General features: G+C 32.8%; 1 protein-coding gene across 3 annotated transcripts; it reads left to right on the top strand.

Annotated features, from left to right (window-relative positions):
• The first annotated feature begins 6,520 nt into the window (after window positions 1–6,520).
• Window positions 6,521–25,624, top strand: LOC124364186 (oligosaccharyltransferase complex subunit OSTC). Of its 3 annotated transcripts, none has more exons than XR_006922583.1 (4): window positions 6,521–6,702; window positions 15,411–17,379; window positions 21,047–21,120; window positions 23,791–23,857. XR_006922583.1 is itself a non-coding variant. In XM_046819475.1 (4 exons), the coding sequence occupies exons 1-4, from the start codon at window positions 18,939–18,941 to the stop codon at window positions 25,476–25,478; spliced, it is 450 nt and encodes a 149-aa protein (XP_046675431.1). In that variant the 5' UTR covers window positions 18,797–18,938; the 3' UTR covers window positions 25,479–25,624. The 3 variants fall into 3 exon arrangements, 1 of the variants encoding a protein (XP_046675431.1); XR_006922584.1 differs by lacking the exon at window positions 6,521–6,702 and adding an exon at window positions 13,321–14,807; XM_046819475.1 differs by lacking the exons at window positions 6,521–6,702; window positions 15,411–17,379 and adding exons at window positions 18,797–19,077; window positions 25,460–25,624 and having other exon boundaries at window positions 23,791–24,008.
• The last annotated feature ends 122 nt before the right edge of the window (window positions 25,625–25,746 follow it).

Below are 25,746 nucleotides of genomic sequence, written 5' to 3'. Positions count from 1 at the left end.
AAAGAAACAACATTTTATCATTTTACATTTTTAACTGTATTGTAAATCCTTGTCCAAAGCATCTGGATCGAAGAAGGTTTCAGCTGACGTAAATGTAGTAGGTTGCAGATCTTTTTCTGTTGACCTTTTACTATTTCTCCTCTTTTGTTGTTTTTCTTTGGTTGCATGCTTCAAATGGTCAAGGGTTCTTCTTTTTTAAATCTAAGCCACTGAAATTGGCTTATGCCTCCTACACCATCTTGGAGAGTTTAATTGATGCTCTCGGACGACAAGAACTCCTATTCAGTCATCCTAACCACTTTAAAATTTCTCCTCGTACCTGCAACTGCGCTTTACGCTATCATATAGAACAAATACATAATGTAGTTGTTTCTTGGCTTTCTCTATCAACAAAGTTCTGATCACTTTCCATCTAACTATGGCCTTCGACAAAAAACGTGGTCAACCGTTTTAATATTAGTATTTTTTTACAATATACATTCAAAAACGTGCAATCAATTATTTTTTATTATAGCTCCCGCTGTTATTACTGAAAGCAAGGAGGTGATTTACTGAGGGGATAGTTGCTCTGTATATTTTAGTAAGCATGATCCAATCTCGTTCGAACCCTTAGAGGCCTCTCCCTCGTGCCACATGAACAATTAAGAGACATTATTACCTGGTTCGTGTACATTAAGATTGTACGTCCTCAGTTGCCTAGCATGATGTATTCTATTACAGTTAGTTCAAGGCAGGTCATAGCAATGTTTCCTGTAAATCAAAACAAACAGCTTTTACTATATGCTGGGGTTTTATTTAGAGTAACTTTTTGCTTTTGTTTTGGCATCTCTAGTTATATCTTCTTTGGTGGATTCCTTTTTGGACTTTAGCTTCCTGGACATCATTATCATTTACTCCGTGTTTGATTTTGCTTTCATACAGATCACACTTAGTCCAAGTGTCGGTAAGAGGTTTTTTAAGCTTAGATTAAATTTTGTATTGAACACTGTTCGATAGAACGACTCTTTTACTGGATTTACTCCCTCCACTTTACAAGTGTCTACATACAAAGCATACATCTTATGGACATTCAGGTTTGTATCGAGGTACTTTTTGCCAGAATTTTTATTTCTTGAATACTGACTGGTATACTTTGGGAATGATTCAATATGCTGCATCACCTTTTGCAGCACAATTTCATCAGTTTGATGCTCAGTACATGATTCCCTTGTTTATATTTTAATGACACTCCAGTATTATTCTCCAATCTTCGTCTTACTACATTGTTGCACCGTTTTACAGATATCCAAGGACTTTATGAATAACATCTTGCAAACCTTTTTACCATACAGTTTTAGATAAATACTGACATTTTTAGTTTTTTCAGTATTTTGAAACGATCTTTTAGGGAAATTAGATTCAATATATCCATTGAAAAAGGATGTTTGCATGTTCCCAAAAATCGAGGGCCCAAAAATTATTGATAACCGCGCTACGCTCATCTTCAGGAATAGTTTTAAAAGAATATCTGCAGTTGTGTTCATATTCCTTGACTGATTTAGCAAGCTTTACTATTCCCCTCGATCATGTATACTCCTTACCAGCGTCACGCAGAATTTTTGCTCTTTTCCTTTTCGATTTCTTTTTACATCTTACCAACTTTCTGGTCCTCTTCTGTTTTAGTCTTCCACCTTCATCTCCTTGCTCTTCATTAGGCGATGACGTGCTTGATGATTCGTTTCTTGGCTCAAAAGTTATATTTTCGTTCATGTCATCCATAGGGTCTGATAACATACAAAAATGTTACGCCCACACAAATATATACTTATGATTTTAAAAGCTACAATACTAAAGTATGCACCTAAAAATGTATACGTAGATATGTTCAATATGTACGTAGGTAAAAAATTGATCCATTGAATTAATAGCCTAAGCCTAGGCTTCCTTAAATTGAAAGTTGTAGCATTGTAAAAAAAAAACGTTAAACTCTTCAACTACACACAAATTAACAGTTAAACGTAGTTTTGAAAATTAATTATAGAAATGTCACCCAACCAAATACTACAGGTTTTTTAAGCAGAAACAGATCAGAGCCTACAGTGAACTATTGTTAAACAACTTTTAGGTTATGGTTTTACGAGTTAATACACACAGAAATAATAGAATACTAAATAAGAACAAATATAAGGTAGGATAAAATATTCTTAACTGGACTCTCACTCTCAAGGAGATGGCCATCACTCCAAGTGTCACTATAACTCTTTATATCTATCTACTGCAAATTGAACTTGTACACCACCTCAAACTCGAATTATGTACTATATAAGTACCACCACTGTGCACTGTATGGTACTGTTCACCACGTGTGCCTGATTTGTGTAACACTAAGTCTGTTCAGTAGCAAACGAATGGAAGTGAACCGGCCTCCCTCTGCTACTAAACAAAATCAAGTTTTCCTCAAGTAGTTCATCTCAATCATGCTATGTAGCAGCATCTGGCGGGGTTTTCACTAACATCTCTTTGACACCAAACAGGTTACCGTTTCCACCAAGGTTTGCACTGATTAACTCGAAATTTATTTTTTGGTACTTACATTCTTTTGCTTCTCGGCACCTCATCGAACATTACTGCCGCATATCTCCCGTAGCGATGGGCAGTGTAGGAGATGTAGGCTGCCACAATTTCATGGATGGAGTTACGTTGCCAAATAACTTTGTTAAGTAGATGCTCTTGTACGACAATGCCAATGACAAACGAAGTTTGTGTCAGAGAGATGTTTTCGGTAGGAAGAGTGAGAGCACTGTAGTAGATTGATTTTGTTCCCTGCCGTATACTTTCTTCCGAAAATATTTCCATGGAGTATGGGGCCAACTCGAAGGCAAAGTGCTCTCTTAAGTTTTCATTTAAAATTACACCTATTTATATACAAGTCCTTAATAATAATCCTCAATGGGTAATTTCACCTTTTCTTTAAAATACATATATGGGCAATATGACTGCAATTTGCCTGGTTCAATTTGTTAAACGATCTGTTTTCCCCAAATATTCGTTCTTTATACTTGTTCGATCTACTGACTGTTCTGCGCTTAGATTAAAACTAAATAACTGCTCCATAATTTTGTTTAGCATGACTTTTCCCGTTGGAGGCAGTATTCTAAGCAAACGATAACTAAAACCAAAATATTGAACATTTTGGAGACAAATTTATGTTTTAAATTTCAGTATCTCAAGAACTATTGAACCTACAAATCTAAGATTGGCTTAAAATTTTAGAATACTTTATCAAATTTAAAACAGATGCTAGTGACTCCGTGTAGATCCCACCTTTCAGGAGTTATAACTCAAAACCAGAAAAGGGCAAAACAGTTGGAAGATGTTTGGTTTGGTTCTACCGCGACTAGTCTAATACGAGAGATCAGAATTTAAGAGAAATGTATTCTACCTACTTCTTCCCAAACGTAAATTTCATGCACCCTCAACTGTTGTATTTATTGTATTTATTTGTAATGTTAGTTTTTATTGTTTGAATATTCTCACTTTACTTTTCTTTTATATTTCTTGTCAACATTTATACAGTTTATATTTATTTTTTAATAGTTTAACATATTGAAAATTTTACGATTTTGCTTCCTATATAAATTCATTTCTTGAATTACCTGAACTGATTACTGCGATGCAGTTTTAAACGCTCATTGTTGAAAACAGCTGTTTGATTGAGGAATATATCTTGTGCTATAAAAACATAACCTAACCTCCTCCATTACAGTTTCACTGATATTGAAGTTCGAAAAATGGCTGTTATTGTTGAACAAAAAGTTAAGTGTTGTGCGTGGGATATTGCTTTTGGTAACATTACAGAAGCAATTAGACAATTTTCAGGTTACCTACCCAGGAGTTGAACCACCTAGCAATCCAACAATAACTAAGTGGAAAAATCGTATGTTAGAAACTGGAAGTGTCGAAAAAGTACTCTAGAGGATCAAATGAGAAGTACTAGTATGCGCATCAATACTCCGCTCTCCAGATAAACCGAAAATATTAAGGAAGGTTGAACTTGAAACTGGTGTTACAAAGTCTTCAGTACAGCGAATAATTAAGAAAAACGAAATTAAATTTTACAAAAGTCACCTAGTTCATAATCTTCTTGAAGATGATCCGGACAGGACAGTGGAATTTTGTTCTCATATCATTGAGTTTCATGAGCTAGATCATAATTGGAATACTCAAATGGGTTTTTCAGACGAGTCCAATTTCTACCGCAATGGTGCTGTAAATAGGCGTAATCGTCATTATTACAACACCAGTAATCCACACAGACTTTAATCAAATCAAAAGGAATTACTATTTGGGCAGCTGTCAGTTGTAATAGGGTGCTATCTTACGACATTTTAGACAGTACAATGACTGAGCATATATAGGAACAGATTTTAAATGAACAAGTCTTGCATTATTTTACGGTTCCAGAAATTGATTAAGCAATCTTCCAACAAGATGGTGCTCTTCCTCATTTCGCAAATCATGCCGCGACTACTTAATTACAACCATCATGGCCGTTGGATTGGTCGTGGAAGTGATTTTTTTAGATTGGCCACCCCAATCCCCAGATTTAACTGTGTGTGATTTCTTTCTATGAGGTTACTTAAAGGAAAAAGTGTATACTCGTTGCTTCAATAACGATGAGGAATTAGAACAATCAACTGAAACAGAACTTCTCCGGATACCGCAGAATTTCTTTGTAAGAGCTTACGATTCATTTGTTAACCGCTGTTATCAGTGTGTCACTGAGGGTGGAATAGAGTTCGAATAATTGTGAACTGTAATTTTAGGTTTTATAATAGGCTATGTTCAAATTTTTCTGATTTAAATTCTTTATTTCTATAAAATATGCCAATCAATAACTTTACAAAACCAAAAATACTGTTTTTAAAGTATACTTTTTCAAAATGTCACCATTTTGTTTTAACAATTGCTAGAGAGCTGAAATTGTCAAAGAATATTTTTAAAACTTATTTAATGAATTTGTGTAGAGTTTAAAAGTTTTCGGTGCAGTGATTTAAAATCAAACGTTTAAACCTCTTCGTAGGACACCCGGTATATGTAACTATTTTTGTTTTATAGTAAATATTATACAGTAACGTGTTTGACATGAATTTAAGGTTCATTTTAAGTATCCAGGACAAGAGACCTATTTTACTCTGTATATAAGCCAGTATGTGTTACTTGCTGAATTTGTGTTTTTTCCCCTTGGGGCGGCTACTGCCATGCACTTAAGCCTCAAGGGATTTTTGCGCACCCCGGAAACACACCATGAGGCCCACCAGTCTACAACTTCAGCAGTTCAACAAACCGCCGAAAACAACCTATCAAGTCCTCCTGGGAAAATTCACCACCCCTGTCCAAACTACCAAAGATGGCATTAACGCTCTCTTGCTATTGCAGGGCATTCAAAGAGCAGGTGCTCAGCAGTCTCCTCCTGCTCATTACACCTTCCACAGAGCGGATCCTCCTGAAGGATGCCGACTCTGTGAAGATGCTTCCTCAGGTGACCATGCCCCGTAATGAGACCAATGACCTTAGAAGACATTGATCTGTTTAACGAGAGAAGGTCCAAAGCCACCCTGGAGGAAGGTGACTGTAATACCATTCTAAATTGGTAACACTATATAACCATTGACAAGGCAGTGCAATCACAATATTTTTATAGATGCCGATCAAAACCACTCAAACCAAAATAGCACATTAATTGTAAATACGATAAAAAAATATAAATTAAAAAGTAATACTTTAGAAAATGTGCTTAATGTATTTGTAATTACTGTCTTGCTACAGAATAAGTCAATATTAAATACGAGTAATATAAAATATCAATAAATATAATTGAAAAGTTTTAATCCATGGTATTTCCAAATCTTGCAATAAACCAAATAGTGTACTGTTTACATTTCAAACCAAAAATATACTATTATACAAATATAATTCATTATTTATAATTGTACATAAAGTATGGTGTGACAAAACCCATTGCAACTGATAGAGCATGGAACAAAGTTTCAATTCATACGAAATTCTTCTGTACTACCACTATAACTAATTAAATTACTAAAAAACAAGTAGTATATCTAAACATTATCCCAAGAGACCTAAAACAAAAATTAAATGTAAAATTAAAAACAGAGTTGGCATCTTTAATTACCTTTGGACTTTCATTTTGAAACTCTATGAAATGTTAAGATTTTCCATATTCTTGGTACAGGAATAAAGGACAAGAAAAATTCACACATTTTGTTCGATTGCAGGTTCTAATTTAATATTTTCCTCAAAGGCAATTCTGTATTCAGTACAACTTACTATCAGTATTCCATCTATCTCATTTCAATACCAACGCTGATGTTTAAAAGAAAATGTTGATCATCTTGTTTCCGATTCATTGGGTAATTTTAATTTAGCCATAGCTTGAGGAACAGGCTTGACTCACTTTTTCCTAATAATGTTATCTATCTCATCATTGAATTTAAAATAATACAGTGACGCTAATGTATTTTACAGAGGACTGCATTCAATTAACACTCAATCAGTGATCACATCCTAGAAATAGCCCCGACTCAACACATTGTTGTCAACTGTCCAGACACATCTTACTCCTCTTTAATCAATCACACGTTGATTACTAGTGTTCCTGTTGGTTTCACTCATCAAAACATTGCAGCTGGAAACGTTTAGCAGGTAAGGTATCAGATATGTGTTCGTTTTCTTATAAGAAATATAATTTTTGTATAAAGTAGTGTGATTTTGAAAATATTCTTAATTTGTAATATCTCCAGACTTAAAGCTTAATCCTTATCAGAGTTCAGATATCAGCTCTAACCTGTATTGTTTTTAGCCATATTGTGACTTTTATTTACGGTATCATATTAAATTTGTGTTGTTATATGAGTAACGTAAATAAATTTACAACATAGACATCTTCACTACAGGTACTCCAGATTTGTATATTCTTTTATTGGTTGAATATTATTGTACACATACTACTGTAAGAACTGCGTACTTCTTGTACTATGATTGGAAATGTTCAAGTTTTAAAAATACTATCACAGTAGTAGTTAAATTAGTATGAATTACGAATCATTAAATACATGTATGAGTTTCTCTCACAAGATAAAAAGATAGATTGATACATTTCACCAAACTATGTATTAAAGATAACATTCTATTTAACATAACAGCGTTTGATAAAAATAATGAGATTTGAAAAACTATATTAGAAGATGTACATATCTATAATATTGTTCAATTCTATTTCGTAACGATTTATCCATATTAACAATACCTATACATAAACTAGCAGTTACCCTCGGCTTCGCACGCAATTTCCTGTTGAAAACAGGACACTATATTCACGTATGATTTTTCTATGACATTTCAAACATTTCTGAGATAATTGATAGTCACTCAAAGCTATTCCAATCTCCTGACCCATTTTAGATTGAATTTTTTTTAACAGTGTTTCGGACCCTGAATTCGTAGAGTGAAACAGTTTTTATTTGAATTTCCCACCAACACTCCATAATAATTTATTAAATTGCTCCGACGATTTGAGTAACAATTATTGAACTATTTTAGGCCAGTGTGGAGAAATCCTTAAACCGAAAACAATAGCAATTGATGATATAATGCATAGTAATAGTGATAAAGTACATAATGGTATATGCACGGCATTCTGTGCAATTTAGGAATAGAATTTTGCTTTATCTTGGATATATATTATGTTGATGTCCATATTACTTTTATGCTTACTCTATGCTTTCACGACTATAAATAGCAATAATTTTCAAATGGTACTTAAAGTAATTAAACATATTATTGTGTTGCAATATAATAATGTTTACATAGAGCAGTTGATTGCTTTATGACAGGTTCTTTTAATAAATAAAATGTATTTGCTGCAATGCATTTCTTATAGACATTTTCACATTTGATCATCAGCCCTGATATCGTAGAGAAAAGTTATTCCTTCATTGATACATAATTCAGGACACTTCCTTTACATAAATAAGTCTCGATTTGGTTATAACAAATCAAGTTCCGTCTCCTTAATCGCATTCACTTTCTTATTTCCAATACCATTGTAGAGTTTGCCTTGTGCTCCGATCAAGAAAATATATATCAACGGAAACCATTTTCGGTCATAAAGCGTTTTCTTTCGCTCTTTCTTTCGGCTCTTTTAATTATTTACTTTCGATCAAACATTTTTCAAGTAACAGTTATAGTTTGCCTCTTTGTTACGACGAAGTAAATATATAACTTGTTACTACTTAAACGTTACTGCGATCAAAAAGAGTCAGGTCCGTCTGATTAAATTCACTTCCGGTCTAATTTATTTACTTGATCTATAAAATATATACATATGTTGGTTTTCAAGATCTCATTGGGTCAAAAAGCGTCTACTACTAGCACTTGTAATCTACCTCCGGTCTAAGACATTTCAAGTGTTATAGTTACAATTTTGTTCCAATGACGAAATTATATCGTATAACTAAAGCGTCTCTGCGGTCAGTATGAGCCTGTTCCGGTCGTTTAAATTAACGACAGATTTGTTAGATCTATTTAATGTTAATATAATTAATAAATTAACTCCCGGTCTAATTTATTTACGGTATCACAATTGAATTATGCTGTTCCACTAACCAAGAAAATGGTTACATATGTTGTTTTTGGAATCCAACTTAGATTAATATCTGGTGCTGAATTGATTTTGATGTTTTCACTGATCAAGTAATATGTATAAAGGCATATGCTTCTGGTATGAGGAGAAGAGTATTTTAACATTTGTTTTTCTTTAACTACGGTAAAAATCCATACACAATGTCAAGGGAGCTAACCAGATTCAATTAACTTATGTGCAAACATTCACAGCTTTTTACAATAAGATACTTTTTATAACAGCGTTTGAATAATATTTCCATTGAATTAGATGGTATATTAATCATTGGTACAATTTTAATGTAGAATTAGATAATAATAGTCTTAAAATTAGATATTAAATTTAAATTAAATTTAAAATTAGATCATAGTCTTTGCAATACGCATAACACTATTGATAAAACACTTTAATAATTTAATATTTTCTAAAATATTTAGATGTAAACAGATGTTTCTGCCTGTTTGATGGACTTCAGCTGATAGTGTTAACAGCTGTTAAGTTATCAGTTCACATCGTATTCCCTGTCGTAGCGCAGTCTGTCGGATCCATTGTAAAACATTCCAAAATCAACAAAAATTTATAAATAAAAAGTTAATTAATGAATCAATTTAAATTGGACCAAATTTTGAATCTAAACCATTCTTAAATACCCTTCAACACACACACACACACACACACACACACACACACACACACACACACACACACACACACACACACACACACACACACACACACACACACACACACACACACACACACACACCAAATTTCGTTAAAATCGGTCCGTTTAGGAAGAGGAGTTTTAATTATATATATATTTGTATAAATGGCAATAGCCGAATTTAATTTTTCCAATAAACATTGAATCGCAAGAAGTACTTGCTCCGATTCGAACCCGGATCTCTCACTTGCCGGGTGAATGTGTTACCATTACACCACAGAGCCCTTACTTTTACGATTCAAATATTTTGTATTTGGCCGTATCTGTCAAATATGCGTTTAAATAAATCTAGATAATAGTATTTCCAAAATTAGGTCTTTCATCAAAGAACCACTTTATATACAGTTAGAGGAATTTGGCTGTGCTGGAATATGCAGATTAGTATTTACAAATACGTTATTTCAAAAAAACACGTTAAACAACACTACAACACAACTGTAAAACAAGGATAAGTCCTATTATTGATATTATTTGGTATTCTCTTATTATTTAATTCAACCACAATCAGCACTGTGGACAGCACAAGACAGACTGATTGTAGTGAGTGTGATGAGTTATACGGGTCAATACGATTCCTGAAAGGAGGATTTTACCCATGAGTCATAGGAAATGTTGTCGGGACGCAGAGCATAATGCTACCCCGCCACCCCTCCCGCCAATCATCACACACTCAAGGTCACGCGCGCAGCTAAAGTCCTCGAACTGTACAATATTATAATGACATTTTACTATGCTTAGTTTGAATTATAAAACAGCAAAGAGAAAGAGATATTCACTGAATATTTCGAAGTGAAAGTATGAAGAATTTAATTAAATTATGGTGCAACGTAGTTCAGATTGGCGTATTTATACAGCAACTGCTTATCACACAGCGTCAAAGGCTATCCATACAGTATTTACTAGCGATATTGATCACCAGATAAGGGGGCTTAAATCATCCGAACTTTGAGATGTAAATGTTACAGTTTCGCTGTGTATCTAGTTACTCATAATTGGCAAGCACAATGCTCGTTAAGTCTACTATCTACCAATACATATATGCAGAGTTTTTGCTAAGAATTGTAAACTGACGTCTATTCTAAATAATTAGTAACTGATATTTTCATTGACGATCTCGATTATTTACAATATATTTTGTCTCACATAGCCGAGAATAATTAAGCTTTGACTAAATTAAGTTAAATAATATTAGCTTAAATAACATTTTTATGCAAAGGCTTCATTTTTACACTTTTTTACAAATAAGAAGAGGTCAAACATTAATAGATTTGGGGCTGTTTAAACTTGTTGGCAAGGACGTAGCCAGCGAGGGGTCCAAGGGGTCCAGAACCCCCCTCAAATTTTCACTTTTTCAATTACTTTTTTAGTAAACGATTATTACTATTTAAATAATTCAGTATTACTGACAAGTATTGCTGAAAGATCGTCCTGAACAAAGAAACGAGTCAAAAACTTCTTAAGGAACAAGATGGGGCCTAACTCTCTGTCCACTACAGAAAAATATCAGTTGTCTGGACCCCCCTCCCCCCAAACTGTTTCCTAGCTACGATCTTTCTTGTTGGAATTACGATTGATATATGGACTTACGAAACATAACGTGTTGAATTAGCGCTTATCACATGCAATAATATACGTTGTTCTTTCATGCACTGTCATTACGACGTTGCTCCAGAATTTATAGGCACATTGATTTGAAATTAGGTTTAAACACAGACGAAAACACTAATATATAAAGTCTTAAAGTTCAACAGTTTATTAGGATAATAAGTCCCAGACCCCTCTCCAGTTTTGCAGGGAGAGTGTGATATTCAAAATCATCGTTTTATCATCCCCTTCCGAAATAATTGTCTTCAAGCCCCACTGTCACATAAAGTCTTTATTTTTATTTTCCCAAGCAAGATTAAAACTATAAGAGCAGCTACCAAAATTGGCAAGGATAATTATTAAAAAATGTATCCACTTAAATTCTAAGATACTAAATTAAAGCACTAAAAAAAGAAAGCCAAAGAGGTTTTAAAGTTACTTTAAATTAATGTTGTTACCATATCGCGAGAGGTGTTTTTAAACAACCCTTATCACCGGTCACCGGTTGATATGATAAATCTCTCTGCAATGGCTAGACCATTTTTTTGATTATCAGACACCGCAATATGAGACATGCATAATCTTTGCTTAAAACGGAAATAAACATCTGCCAATTTCTATGAACGTCTCAACATTCTCAACTTGTACACTAAAAATTCAATCACAACGTATAGCTCAATACTACCATACTTTTGTATTTGTTTGTACATTACTAAAAAGAACAATCCAGAAATTGTTTTATCAACAGTATTTCTGTAAATGTTGTACATTTAAATAAAAGGAATAAACTAAAACAACTTAACGTACCGCATACTAATTTTTGCTACTGAATATGATCTCCTATTAAACAAGTATTATATAAAATATAATGGTACAAACACATATCCTAAATTTACCAATGCTTAAAAACTCATCGCTGTTTTCTCTATAAGGATTGTTAAGTTCCTCTCTCATCATCAATACGTACCATATGGTAAAAAGAAGAGCGGGCAAGTTTTAATAACACACTGCTTTGATTATGTTTTCATCAATAAATACGTTTTAAGCAATAACTAAACCTGTTTTGTGAACAAATTGTAAATTGCGTTTCGGGATATATTTATATTATAAAATAACACAGCCTTTTATAATACACAAATGCATACGCATAAATAAATGACGGAAACATACGCGTGAGCTTCATATGATATGTTGTAATGTTATTAGACTCAACATTGAAATAAATTACTTTAATACTTGTATATAATTTTAACGGGTATGATTAATTTTATATTGTATCAACATCAGTTTGCTAATGAATTACAAAAAATTAAATTGAGAAGGAAATAGGACTTTCCGGACATTTTCCATCGTTCAGTGATAAAAGATCTATCGGGTCACTGAATGATGAAAAATGTCAAGAAAATACGGTTTTCTTTTCAATCCTTCCATAGTCAAAACAAACTTTGAATACAGATTTCAATTAAACCAGGTTAAACTATGTTAAATTATTTATATTGATTCATAAGTATATAATAATTTTATCCGTTCTTGGGTAAATTATTTGTTTCTCAGAGCAAGCAATCCATCAGTAGTTAAATAAGAGCACTGTCATTGTGAAATGGTTTTACAACAAGGAAAATACATGAGATAATGTAATTTTTATTGTAACGCATAAATAGCTCAGGATAGTTCATATACACATAATTATACACATAAAAGTATACACATAATTACAGTAAATAAAAAGTGAATACCATTGTTAATTAACGCTAAACTAGTAATGGTGGTCGGAAGTGTACGCTTCAACAACCAATTAGACAGCTGCCATTGTATGTCTGCCCCTGGAATTACACCACTGTGACGTCATTCCTTGGAGAGAATGTCACATGGACTGGAATAATCCCCTCTAGTTATTTATAGAAGGGTGTTATTTCAAGGCCTGGCCATTTCCAAGAAAAGGAACTGGCCCTAGGAAGCGTGCACAGTTAGTCTACATGTTTAACACTAGTGAGAAATAAAACTTTGGTGTTTGAATACTAAAACCCAGAGAATTGTAAACCCCATAGAGAATGATTCAGCAGTGTACATATGCAAAACTACTATACCCATAACTGATACTTATTTTCAGTTAAAACACTTAATTATACAGCAAGCAATATACTTTTTCTATTAAAGTGCTAAAAACTTATTTTAAATTGTGTATCTACAAATTAATAATAAAACCAATCCTCCCAGAAATAAATATCATCCCTGATCTTTTAAAATAACTATTAACTAATTGTTAAATAAAGGACGATACGACAATTAGTACTATAATAAAATTACCTAAAGCATATTATAAGACTTAAACGGAACTACTATTTTGATATTACTTGAGTTATAAGAAAAATCATTTAAATTTTATTGTTAGACATATTTTTGTTTCCTGGATTGGTTTGACTATAAATGTTTGACGTTCCTTTACTGTAATCAATCCTATGTATTAACACTCTTGTACATGGTGGGTTAGGATAGTTACACTTTACACCAGATTAATATGGACTTCTGGGGTTAAATGTGATATGTTATCAATGCCGGATTCACCACTAATGCTGACTAGCCCTCGGCCTAGTATGTTTATGAACTTATCACATTGAAATTCGAGATCATTGTGTACCGCGTGGCGGTAAAGTAGTTCTTCCACCACTCTATTAATGCCATATTGTAATTTGGCTTTAAAATCTCAACAAGAAATATACGACGGTGGAAATGCGATCGTCTCATAGCGATAAAATGTAAGAGCATTCAACTTGAAATTGATAGGCGTGAATTCTAATACCATAGACTACCGGGTTTTTTCATTGTCAAAAAAGTCTATAATTTATTTTTGATTAAATTCTCCTCAAATCTGAGATTAATACAAGATTTCTTTCCATATGCAAGACAATAATCGTTAAAAGTAAACGGTCTAGACACACCCGAACAATTCGAACGTCATTGTTTACTACGCGGCGATAAAGTGACTCTACTATGACAACACCGCCCTGGGCAGTATAGCGGTTTACGCGTTCAAACAGCAGACGTCAGCCTCGTAAATTTAAAAAACCTGTTCAATTTTGCAAAATTAAATGTTTTAAATAGTGAATTGCAAAGTTACAAGCACAAGATAATGAGTAAGAGCATTTTCCGCTAATATTCTATATTTAAGAGCTCAGTAATAGATCTATGTGCCAAATAAATCAGTTTTTGAGTTACAAGGCTGTAAGTAGCTCAAACACGTCATAAAAGGCATCCTAAACAATCCTATTATTCTCATCAAATGAATTAGAATGCATTGTGTATTAACTCAAAATTTCATATGTAAGACACAATTAATTACTTCTATTCTTATATAATGATTAATATAAAAATGTATAATTACCAAATGGCTGATATTTAATAAACAGATAAACTATAGAACTATTTATTAAACAAAAAGGATCCACAGGACTTCAGATTTACATTTTCAAAATTTAAAATTTCATGATATCATACCGTTAAAATGTTTCGTTCAACTGTATTACTCTCGGCTAGTGATATACTCTCTTTAAATATAAATATAGAATATATATTAATATTTTGGATTAAAATTATATTATAAAGAGCGTTAAAAATACGTTATTAGTCTGTAAGTTATATTTTAAGTTAATCTAATAATATGCCATTACAAGTTAATTATGTACTCAAATAATCGTAATTATAAATTCAGGTAACACAAAACAAAGGGGTGGGAGCCTGACAAAACCTTGGCATATGTCTTCGAAATCTGTAAATCTGGCTCTGTGTGGTATGGAAATAATAGGACTGACGTCTGTATAGGTACGGGTAACCAGTTTATTCAATAATGTATGGCGTCCATGACGACATTTATTCTTCTATCTTTATATAGTTTCCCAGATGACTACTATAGTAGTACAGGGTAGATTTGGATTACAATGTTATTACATAATTGTATAAATAAGGATAGTTCTTTCAAATAATATATTTATTTAAATATATTTAAATAAATATATAGAAATATTTGTATGACAGTAGCATTTGGAGAGATGTTCAAGAATTCAGTATGAGTAGCTTTATAATTTTAAAGCATGACTTACGATCAGTTTTGTGCTAGGAGTTTATTCTTTAGGGTGTATAGGTTCATAAAATTTTGATTAAAACTGAAATTGGTTAAAACTCAAGAAATTAATATGAGTAGACACGTAACTTCTTAGAACATATTCTACCCTGCATTTTTGTACAGTATATAATGTAACTAGGTTCGAATGATTTGTATAAAATAATGCAAAATAAAACATGCTATGGTAAAATAATATTAGTTTTGTCTTTAAATGTTCTTTATCATAATTATATTTTCTTTTTTTCTATAACGTGTTTTTAATTGACTTATGTTGGAAAGTAATTATTTTTTTACTGTTTCAGATTACTTTATGAGTGACGTAATTTAGAGGAAACTCCTTTCCTTTTCCATTAAACAAAATACAAACGAAAACTCGAAAGACAAACTCACTAAAACTAACATTGTTCAAACCTGTTAAAATAAATAAAACAATTGTAGATGTGTTGTTTTGACAAAAATTTGTGTTTTGTAAAATATTCAACGTAAGACACATCCTATATATGTTCTAATTACCATGTTTGAAAACAATGAGAGAGGAGATCAGAACGTAGAACCACCCCTACATTTAGCTATAAGAAAAGGCCACAGTGCTGTGGTGAGAATCTTATTAGAGAATGGTGCAGAAGTGGAATACAAATCAGCAGGTGGGCTCACTGCTCTTCATATGGCAGCAAAGAGAGGACATTTAGAAATAGTTCAGAGTCTCCTAGATTTCGGTGTCGACATTGGTTGCTTAGACGATTGTGACAAAACTCCTCTTCACCTCGCAATTGAGGGGGGTCACTATGTCGTGTGTAGAGTATTGCTTGAGCACGGTGCTGAAGTCGGATGTGTGACAAATACGGGACTGACTCCGATACATATAGCGGCTTTAAGAGGCCATCTAGATATCCTTGAATGTTTATTGCTTTATGGGTCTGATATCGAAAGAAAAGATGGCAGTGAGAGGACACCGTTACATTGCGCAATAGAAGGCAGGCATCTGTCGGTGGTTAGATTATTATTGGACAGAGGAGCTGATGTAGAAAACAGAGGGAAATTTGAAATGAGCCCTCTTCACGCTGCAGCACAAAGGGGCCACAAGAACATCGTTGATACTATTTTGAAAGTTGGAGCTAACCTTGAAAGCAAGGATACATTTAAAAAAACTCCCATTTGCACTTCTATAGTGGAAGGACATAGCGGGGTGGTTCGTCTGTTATTAGAAAATGGAGCTAATATAAAGTATGAAAATGAGGAGGGATTGAACCTTCTTCATATTGCCGCTCAGAAAGGGCAGTGTGAAATATGTGAGGACTTACTACGATTCGGAATTGACATGGACGGTAAAGACGGGCTGGGCAGAACACCATTACACGTGGCAGTAGAAGAAGGTCATATTCGTATTGTTAAGCTCCTCGTTGAACGTGGTGCAAATTTAGAATCAAAGAACAAATTGGGATTTACTCCATTACATGTTGCAGTCAGGATATCCTCAAATATAGTTAGATATCTTCTAGATTTGGGAGCAAATATAGACTCCAGGAATGACAACGGCCGAACTCCTCTTCACGTGGCATGCGTACTTAATGAGAAAGAGACGGTGGCAACACTTTTGAAATTAGGTGCTGACATTAATGCAACATGTAAAAGCGGTCGAGTACCTTACGATTACACTGATTGTCATTACGTGGATTATAGTGAGGAGAAAGTGACAAGGAGGCTGTTGGCAGGTCCCGACTCAGTTATATACATGCTAAGACATCATATAATAAAACTTAAAGTGGCTGGTTTATACTTACACGAGAGAAACGAATCAGTTTGCCATAGTTTTTCCAAACCCAGTCCATTTTCTGCGTTCCGAATATGTTGTGAAAATGAAATTTGTTTCATGAAATCAAATCCCATCGACAACAATATTTCATGCTACGAGATACTGAAACAATGGAGAAACCCTTTGTATGTTGCTAATGAGGAGGTGATGGCTATATTTGACTCATACGACTTCGATCAACGTTTTCCAATATATTCAGACATTTTAAAATGTCTAATAAAAACTTCAAAACTCCGATTTATTTTGTTAAATTCGGCACAAACATCGTTCCCATTTCTGATTCGTCTCAGTGAAAACGAATTACCAGAACTGCCAGTTGAAGTGACAAGAATAATTTTATCCTTGCTGTCAGAAGAAGACTTAAAAAACGTTTCATTATTAGGAAGAGAGCTAACTGGAGATTCATCCAACCCACTAGAGTAGTTCAAACGTCAAGTTCCTTTACAATGCCTAATCAGGTAAGAAGTAAAAATAATATTACTAATACATAACGTTTTTATATACAGTCATAAATAAAATATATTGTTTGATTTTAACGACAACAAAGCTTTTATTGATGTTTATACACATACAATATTAATTTTTGTCTTTAACTTTCATTAAATTAGTTTTGTTTTATTATTAAGAAGCTTGTGTGTGTGTGCGTGCAAAACTTTGTATGCGTATTGAGTTTAACATTAACAAAGGAACAAACTAGGTATTCATGATTACTAACAAGTTTTAATCTCCTTACTATTCTCACAATTTTGAAGACATTAATAACCATAGCCCATCATGAAAAATACAAACTTGTAATGTGATACAAACTAAACATGAAAATGTGTTTTGGGTTAAGATGTACCTCAGTGTAAAACAACAAAACGGAAAAAGTAGTTTAACTCCCCTCCCCTCGTTCATATGTGTTAGAAATTATAAATAACTTCCAAACTGGTTATACTGTAGTTTTAATTCAGCTGAAAACAATATGGATATTTCATTCTAATTCAAGGGAATACCTCTAGGCATAAAACCGAGATGAAATTTAATTATTATAATAATTAATATACTTTAAATTGACCCAATTGTTGTTCCAACTATAATAGGGGTGGTGGAAACTTTAATTTTGGTATCAACCTTTTCCCACACATTGCTAAACTGTGTAATAGTAATTAGAATAAGCCACTCTAACACGCTTCACTGAACTAAATTCATAATATAATGCATATTAATTTCAATAACACTGAAATAAACTCATAATATAATGCATATTAATAATAAATTTGATTGATTAAATTGGTTACATAGAAAATTAAATTGTGTTAAGTCTAAACAAAAGATTCAGCTGTTTGGCCGACGCGTTGGCTTGCACTGTAAGTCCAGGTGAATGGCTCGCGTGTCGGCAACGTACAAACGCAAATGATTCGTGTGGCTCGCAAGTAGCTGTTCTTACTGTACGTTTTATCTTCTGATATAATTTAGCTCTCTCAAGCATTCGTGATCAGACACTGGATTTTATATATTTCACTGATTGGTTCTATCTCGAGCGATATTATTGTTCGTCATCAGCATGAGGAAGCACGGAAGATGCTGCCGTATTCTGCGTTGATGGCCGGGGGCCCTATTGTTTAAGTACAATCTCCTCTCACGAGGGGTTTTTATCCCCAGAATGGTCTGAATGGGTCTCGCATTCTGCCTTCGTTTTACTAGAAAGTATCCACTATTTAGTGCTATTGGTGGCTTTATGTGTTGATTAACTCGTATAAATATGTAATATTTCTTTATAATATTTGTATTGAAAACGTTTTTTCGTATACGTGTACTACTCATATAGTATAGTATAAAAACACCCGTTATAGCTGAATCGATGAAGGTATAGATGAGTTGTCGACATTCGAGTACAAAAAGAGCAGCCGGCGTCTGTTCTGTTGTCCACCTGTCACCATTAGTTTGTTGGGGTTATCTGAGTTTGTGTATGTGGCGATAGAGTTATCTTTATTTTTCAAATTTGTTGAAATACTAGACATATTTTTTGTGAGTCATGGAATCTTTGTATAGTTTACCCTTTTTAATTTTGGAAGTTCCTAATTTAAAAATTAAACGCCCATCATGGTTTCAACAACCTTCTGCTATGGTTATGTTTTCCCTAGTTTTGTTGTCTTACTTTTTAGTTACTGGAGGTGAGTATCTGCTTAATTAAATTACTACCAATTTAAGACAATCTTATCATAATCGATAAATTGTATAGGCTTTGTATTATTTGTTCATAGAAACAACGTCTTCTAATTTTCTAGTCAGAAAATTTTAATTTGTGGTTCAAGATAAGTCCTGTACAAATTCTCAATTTGTATGGAGATATTTGTATTGCCATAGGTATATTCAGTATATTAAAGGTTATCTGTAAGTGATGTGTACTAGTGTATTTTGTTAGCATCTGCAAATTATAGAATTTTATAATAATTACAGTTTGTATTGAGGATTGAAGCCTGATCTGGTGTTAAATTCCCGGGCAGACTTAAATAAGCGGCCTACACTCATTTGGCGGTATTTATTTACAATACCGTGACCATGAAAAATGGACTTTTTTTCATGGGTTGGGCATTTATAGCCAAGTGTTATTATCACAGGTGCATATAAACTGGGGGGAAAGTATATCATTGTATTATATTGATGCCTTTCGGGCATTATTGCATTAAAGATGGAAAATAACCGACAAAATTTTGTCGAACAACACTTGGAGGGTTAAGGATCAGGGGCATCACGTGATCTGGGATTCGACTTTTGCAAGCTCGAGTTAATTTTTTTTCTAAAAGAGCAAGCAGTGCGCAGCACTGCGCAGCGGGCAGGCATCGTTGACAGGATTAACGTCATCATTTCAGTAAAATTGCCAGAGGTACTGTCAAAAACAGAGTTTTCAGAGGATTTCAAAAAATCGTAACTCCTTTGATTTTCGTTGCCGACGAATTTTTTCTTCACTATTGTTTTCAGGAAAAATTGTAGTTTTCAGGAAAAAAAAAAATGAACATACCTTTCCATGGTCACGATTTTGTAAATTGATACCCATTTGGCTTTTTTATCGAATGGTTCAATGTTTTTATCCGAACACAATTTATTTAACTTAGCGTGTAATTTTAACTTATTAGTTATAGTAATTTTAATGTAAATAAACAATAAACAGCAAGAAGTAACTAATATGTTGAAAATGGCAATGAATATGGGGAATGTGATATATTTCTCACAAGTGACGAGATTTGTTTAAGTGGCTTCAACATGTGGGTTTGGCTCCTGGTAACCTATGGGGAGAATCCTTTCCCACATTTCGCAAAAGCGGTTACTCATTGATAAACGCAAGTGCTGAATTCATTGCTTGGCAAGTTATAAATATTGTAGGGTTCTTTTGATATCTAAGTCTAGGCCATAATTGGTTTTCTTGTTTTGTAATTTATGTTTTCAAGATTGTAATGTTAAACACATTATTTTCTTGAGATTCTCCTTATTTACGGTAGTTTATTATAACTCTTATTGTGTACGATTTTTACATATGTTGGATAATATATTAAATTTTTCGGTAAAAATACAGTAACAGAATAACAAAATTTCCTTAAATAGTTGACATTTTACTATGATTTCTGTCAGGAAGGGTCTTGAAGATTGTTTTATCTATGTGTAAAAAGATACTCCAGAAGAATGTTTTGAGCTTTCATGTATATTCTATGAAACATATTCATGTCTAATAAACACTTAAAAAATGTAACAACTCCAAAATATGAACTGAAGTGCTGGAACAATCCTCACTGAGTAACCCTAATTTGATTTAATGGCAGATTTTGATATTTTTCACATTACAAGTGAACAGTAAAAAAAATTAATCTATTTCTCGGGTAGACTTTAATAAGCGGCCTACCCTTTTTATTCGGTTGTGTAAAATGGGCGTAACTCCCATGCTGATTTTGAAAATAGGGCTATTGGAGATTAGTTGCTGTTTTAAAAACTTCTGTCACATTCAAGAAGAAGCAAATTATCTCTATTATTCATATCAATAACTGTATGCATAATTTCTTCACATTTTATTACAGTTAAGTATTTAACTCGTGTTTAAGAATTATTTTGTATGAAGGATAATTAATGGTTGAAATGAATTTGTTTTAGGTATCATATACGATGTAATAATTGAACCTCCAAGTGTTGGCTCAACTACAGATGAACATGGACACTCTAGACCTGTAAGTATACACCAGTTACGTGGGTATCATATTATAATTATAGATACCCACTTACAATGGTAGATAAGTATCATAGCCTATATAATGTAATTTTTAAAACTTCCAATATAGGCTAAATTACAGATAGACATGGAATCAAATTTTAAATATACATAATTTAGTTAAATTAGATACTCAGTTAATTATTTTACCACTTTTAACCTTTATTTTGGTTAGGCTCACTTTTAACCTGTTTAATCCCATTGCATTGTATGTGTTGCAGTTTTTCGCATCACGCAATGTGCCCTGAATCAAGATGTTGAAATGTGTTATAGAATGATGTTATGTTATACAGTGTATTGTATTGTCCGGAGTTTAATACACCTAGACCGTTACACACATAGTAATTTAGGTTAAAGTGTGGACACTCCAGACTTATAAGTTACTCAAAGGACACTTTATGAGTGGGGGTGGTTCATCAATAGGTAATCTTTACAGAATTCTTCTCCTTCCAAAGAAAGCTGCAGAGAAACCTTTCAAACACTTTTTATATGTACTTAAGTGTGTGTATGTATAAGTTCAAAATGTTGAAAGATACATCCGTATACATACTTTTTGTGATTCAATGTTTATTCAAATTAAATTCGGCTATTGCCATTTATACAAATTTCATTAATGTAAATAAAAGTCATTTGACAGGTATTTGGTCTTCCGATCATGTGTTAGTTTGGTTATTTAAACTCATATGTGACAGATACGGCCAAATACAAAATAATTGAGTCGTAAAAAGTATGGGCTTTGTGGTGTAATGGTAGCACATTCAACCGGTAAGTGAGAGATCCGGGTTCTAGTCCTAGTGGAACAAGTACTTTTTTTAATTCAATGTTTATTGAAATTATACCTATATGTCAACTCTTATATTTGCCGAATAGCTTTAAGCAAATTTAACACATGACGAAAAATTATTTTAGTTTTGTTTGATTGACTATGCATCAAATGAGACCAAGTACAATGCCATATGTCAACACTTGGTAAAAGAATAATAATTAGAGAAAAGGAGCCCTCAAATCTGATCGGCTTTTGTAAAAAGTCTCCGATTTGGAGGACATAAATATAAGTAAAGGAGGTGCAAAGGTCCTTTTAGAACTAAGTGGGTGGGACAGTCGTCTCTTTTCCTCAGGAAAAAAACAGAATAATAGGTATTCAAAAACCTGATATAATCGGCCCTCTGCACTTTCTGGAGATACTGGCAGGCTGACCTCATGGCCCTCGGGATTACTTGCGGGCCAGCTAAATCGCCTCTTGTCATTTAAAGGGTTAAGCAACTTCAACATTTAATGTGTTGAGTTCTATAAAGAATTCTAAATGACCTTGTATAAAAAAAATGATTGTTAAGAGAAACTTTCAGTTATATTTTCAGTGAAATTATAACTTTAGTTTACAAAACGCAAGTACAAAAAGTACTTGCGGTAAAAAAAGTACGATGGAGCAAATATTTGGGATTTCCAATTGGTATCAATTAGTCTTTTGATTATGTAGATGGGAAATGAATGTACCGAATCCCCTGGTCGTGGGAAATATAATTACTGGTGGTCCTCCTTGTTTTTATGTATTTTGTGACGTGTCACATTTCTATAACTAAGATTTCTCAACATGGTATTTGTATTGTATTTGCCAAAAAAGTTTATGATTACTGTTTGAGGTGTGATTCTATCAGTCTTTGTTTACATGCTCACATACTTTCTAATCTGCATGGATATTATAAGATCCATCTGATGTATTTAGATTGACTAGGACTGTGTTATGATTAGCCAATATGGCCACTAGGCTATTAATTCGTAATGCGTGGTTAGGACCCCACTGATCCCAAATATTTTTAGTTATTTTTTAACTAACTTTTAACAACTTAGTACCTAAGATATGACAATGTTTTTTACATCAATAAAAATTGTCATGCATATATCTCAAAAACAAAATTAAAAAAAAAATATTATGAGCAAAGTTTGTTATGATTGTGGACATTTACTCAAAAGAGGGACTTCTTGTCTCCTAAGAAATGCGTTTTTTTTTTTCACTACACAAAATAATTTATGATTAATTAAATATACTGTACAATGTAAAAGTAATCCAAATAACGTTGTACAGTATGCAAGCATCAACCGTGACTCGGCAAACAGTTTTAAAGCACGGGAAATAATTACATCTTCCACCTCGTATCACTTATCAAAATTGCGCTCAAAGTACTGCTAATAACAACGCAATAACATAATCCCGCAGCTTTTAAACACATTACGATAAATCTTGCAACTAAACAAAAACAAACAACACACCTAACCCATATATAGCAGCTGACAGAAACCTTGCAACTAATAGGTGTTCAGTTCAATGCTGCCAATAACAAAACAAAATGAAATGTGCTATCTTCTATCTAAGTAAGCCATGGCAACAGTATCTGTAGGATATTTTCAGAACTAGAACGGGCCATAACAATAATGAGTAGCAAATGTAGCCAATGTAACCAGTACGGTACTCAGTATTCAACCTGGGACTGCGCAGCACGCAACCAGAGCATGTGTCTTCCCTGATGGGGTTAAACAATCAACAAATATAACAATAATGTTTATTTGGTACGTATTTACGTTTATTTGTAGAATTAAAACTAACCATTTGTGACATGGTGTTATTGTACAGGTAGCGTTCATGCCTTATCGGGTGAATGGACAGTACATCATGGAGGGTCTTGCCTCTTCGTTCCTCTTCACGTTAGGGGGTCTTGGGTTCGTCGTCCTAGACTGGACCCACAATCCCTCCACCCCCAAGCTCAACCGTATCCTCCTCATAGCAGTGGGCTTCCTCTGTATCGTCATCTCCTTCTTCACCTGCTGGGTCTTCATGCGCATGAAACTTCCGTAAGTGTAAACACACAACAGAATATTTAGGATATGGATACCAACACTTACTCCACACTTGACTACTACCACAACATTTTTTTCCAAACTCTTTCTTGAGTAGGAGAAAGTAAAGCCATAGTAAACAATTATAGCAAATTTAGTTTCTAGTGAAAATGTCCAAACTTTCCATCTTTTCAAGTCAAAAATGTGATTTTTGGAAGTACTGTATATGTGTTTGTAAATATTGGTCATATTGAAGCAAATGGCCAATTTCTAAAATTGCTCTTTTGAAGATCTAAATTTTATAAATAATGTTTTTTGAAAAATATTTTCTAGAAATTAAAAACAATACTACATGTTACATGCGTAACAGAATAGCGTAAACTGCTCTTTCTCAAAATTCCCTTGTAACCTTTTTGTTGTCAACATTCGTATACTGTTTGTATTACATTACATTATTTTTAATTTAAACTTTCATGTATATTTCTGTAAAATATAGTTAGTTACTGTTATTCAACTAAGTTTATTTCTCATAAAAATGCTCATTTATTTTAAAATAAAATAAAATATTTTAAAAGGCATCTTTCAATAAAGGTTAGCTACCGTTTTTAATACATAACTTAGCAACTTTCTTACACCACAGGAAAAAGTAGCTAGTGTTAAAATGTTAAAGAAAAAGTGTTATAATAGACGTGATATTATTGAAATAAAATGAAAATAATTTTTATTAACAATAAACTACACAGCAATGCACAATTATTGATACCAATAATTGTTTTTATCTGTTGGCTCATAAGACTTTTTTAAAACAAATGAATCTTTATATTTTTTAATTAAAAATGTATATTATTTTCTTAAAATTGTATATTTTCACATTATCAATGATTTTGATTACCATTTATGTAATATACGTCATTAAGTAGTTAAAAGCGCATTAATCACATCTGAATAGCAATGATAATTAATTATCTTTAAAACAAGGGTGTAGTTAATTTTGATTTTGAAGTGCAAACACAAATGATGAAATGACATCTCTATATCATAATCTTTAGACTCCTGTACTGTAGGAAAAGCATAAATATGTGTAGTATTTTTAAAATAAAAAGAGGAAGTTAATTCCATATTTTAGCACTAAGATTTATTTTCAATTAGGAATTTTCTAGTTGAGGACTTTATGCATTTATTTTTATAAAATTTTTTAATATCTATGTGTCGATAAGGTAAGACAATTTTAAGAATGATTTACTTTTATTGGGTACAATAATTTTGGTAAAATGTTCAAATGAACTTTTTATAGAGAACTTGTCAATTACTCATTACAACAGTTTAATTAAATTACTAATTAATTAGATTATTAAATCAAATGTGTACAAAATTAACATTTTCATAGCAAATAATGCGTTCTTTATAAAGTTAATATTTTTGTAACACATAATTTATGTTCACTAATTTTATAAATTTATTTTCAGGGGTTACCTACGTTCGTAGTAAACGGACGGAAGCATTCATCTTTCACGGATCACCTTCATATCTGTCATAAACTCAGTGTGTTATCGTAAAAGACAAAACTACAATATCTGTGTTCAACCTGTATAATAAGTTTAATTTAAAGATTAAATGATGTTTCTTAAGAAGATAGTCTTTCCGTTGCCTATAAACATCAACCTACCTAAGCAAACTTACCATTAAGGAAATTACATCAAATTTTAAGGTGACTTGTAAACTAAAAGGATGTTTGAAGGGTATCACCCTTCAA

Source organism: Homalodisca vitripennis, chromosome 6, assembly GCF_021130785.1.
Source record: "Homalodisca vitripennis isolate AUS2020 chromosome 6, UT_GWSS_2.1, whole genome shotgun sequence".
NCBI classification, from domain to species: domain Eukaryota; kingdom Metazoa; phylum Arthropoda; class Insecta; order Hemiptera; family Cicadellidae; genus Homalodisca; species Homalodisca vitripennis.
This window is presented reverse-complemented; position numbering and strand designations above follow the sequence as displayed.

Excerpts from the sequence above, each read along its gene's own strand:
- LOC124364186 (XM_046819475.1), top strand. The coding sequence starts at position 18,939 with ATGGAATCTTTGTATAGTTTACCCTTTTTAATTTTGGAAGTTCCTAAT. Across the intron at positions 19,078-21,046 it reads TTACTTTTTAGTTACTGGAG|GTATCATATACGATGTAATA; the intron begins GTGAGTATCTGC and ends AATTTGTTTTAG. Across the intron at positions 21,121-23,790 it reads AACATGGACACTCTAGACCT|GTAGCGTTCATGCCTTATCG; the intron begins GTAAGTATACAC and ends GTTATTGTACAG.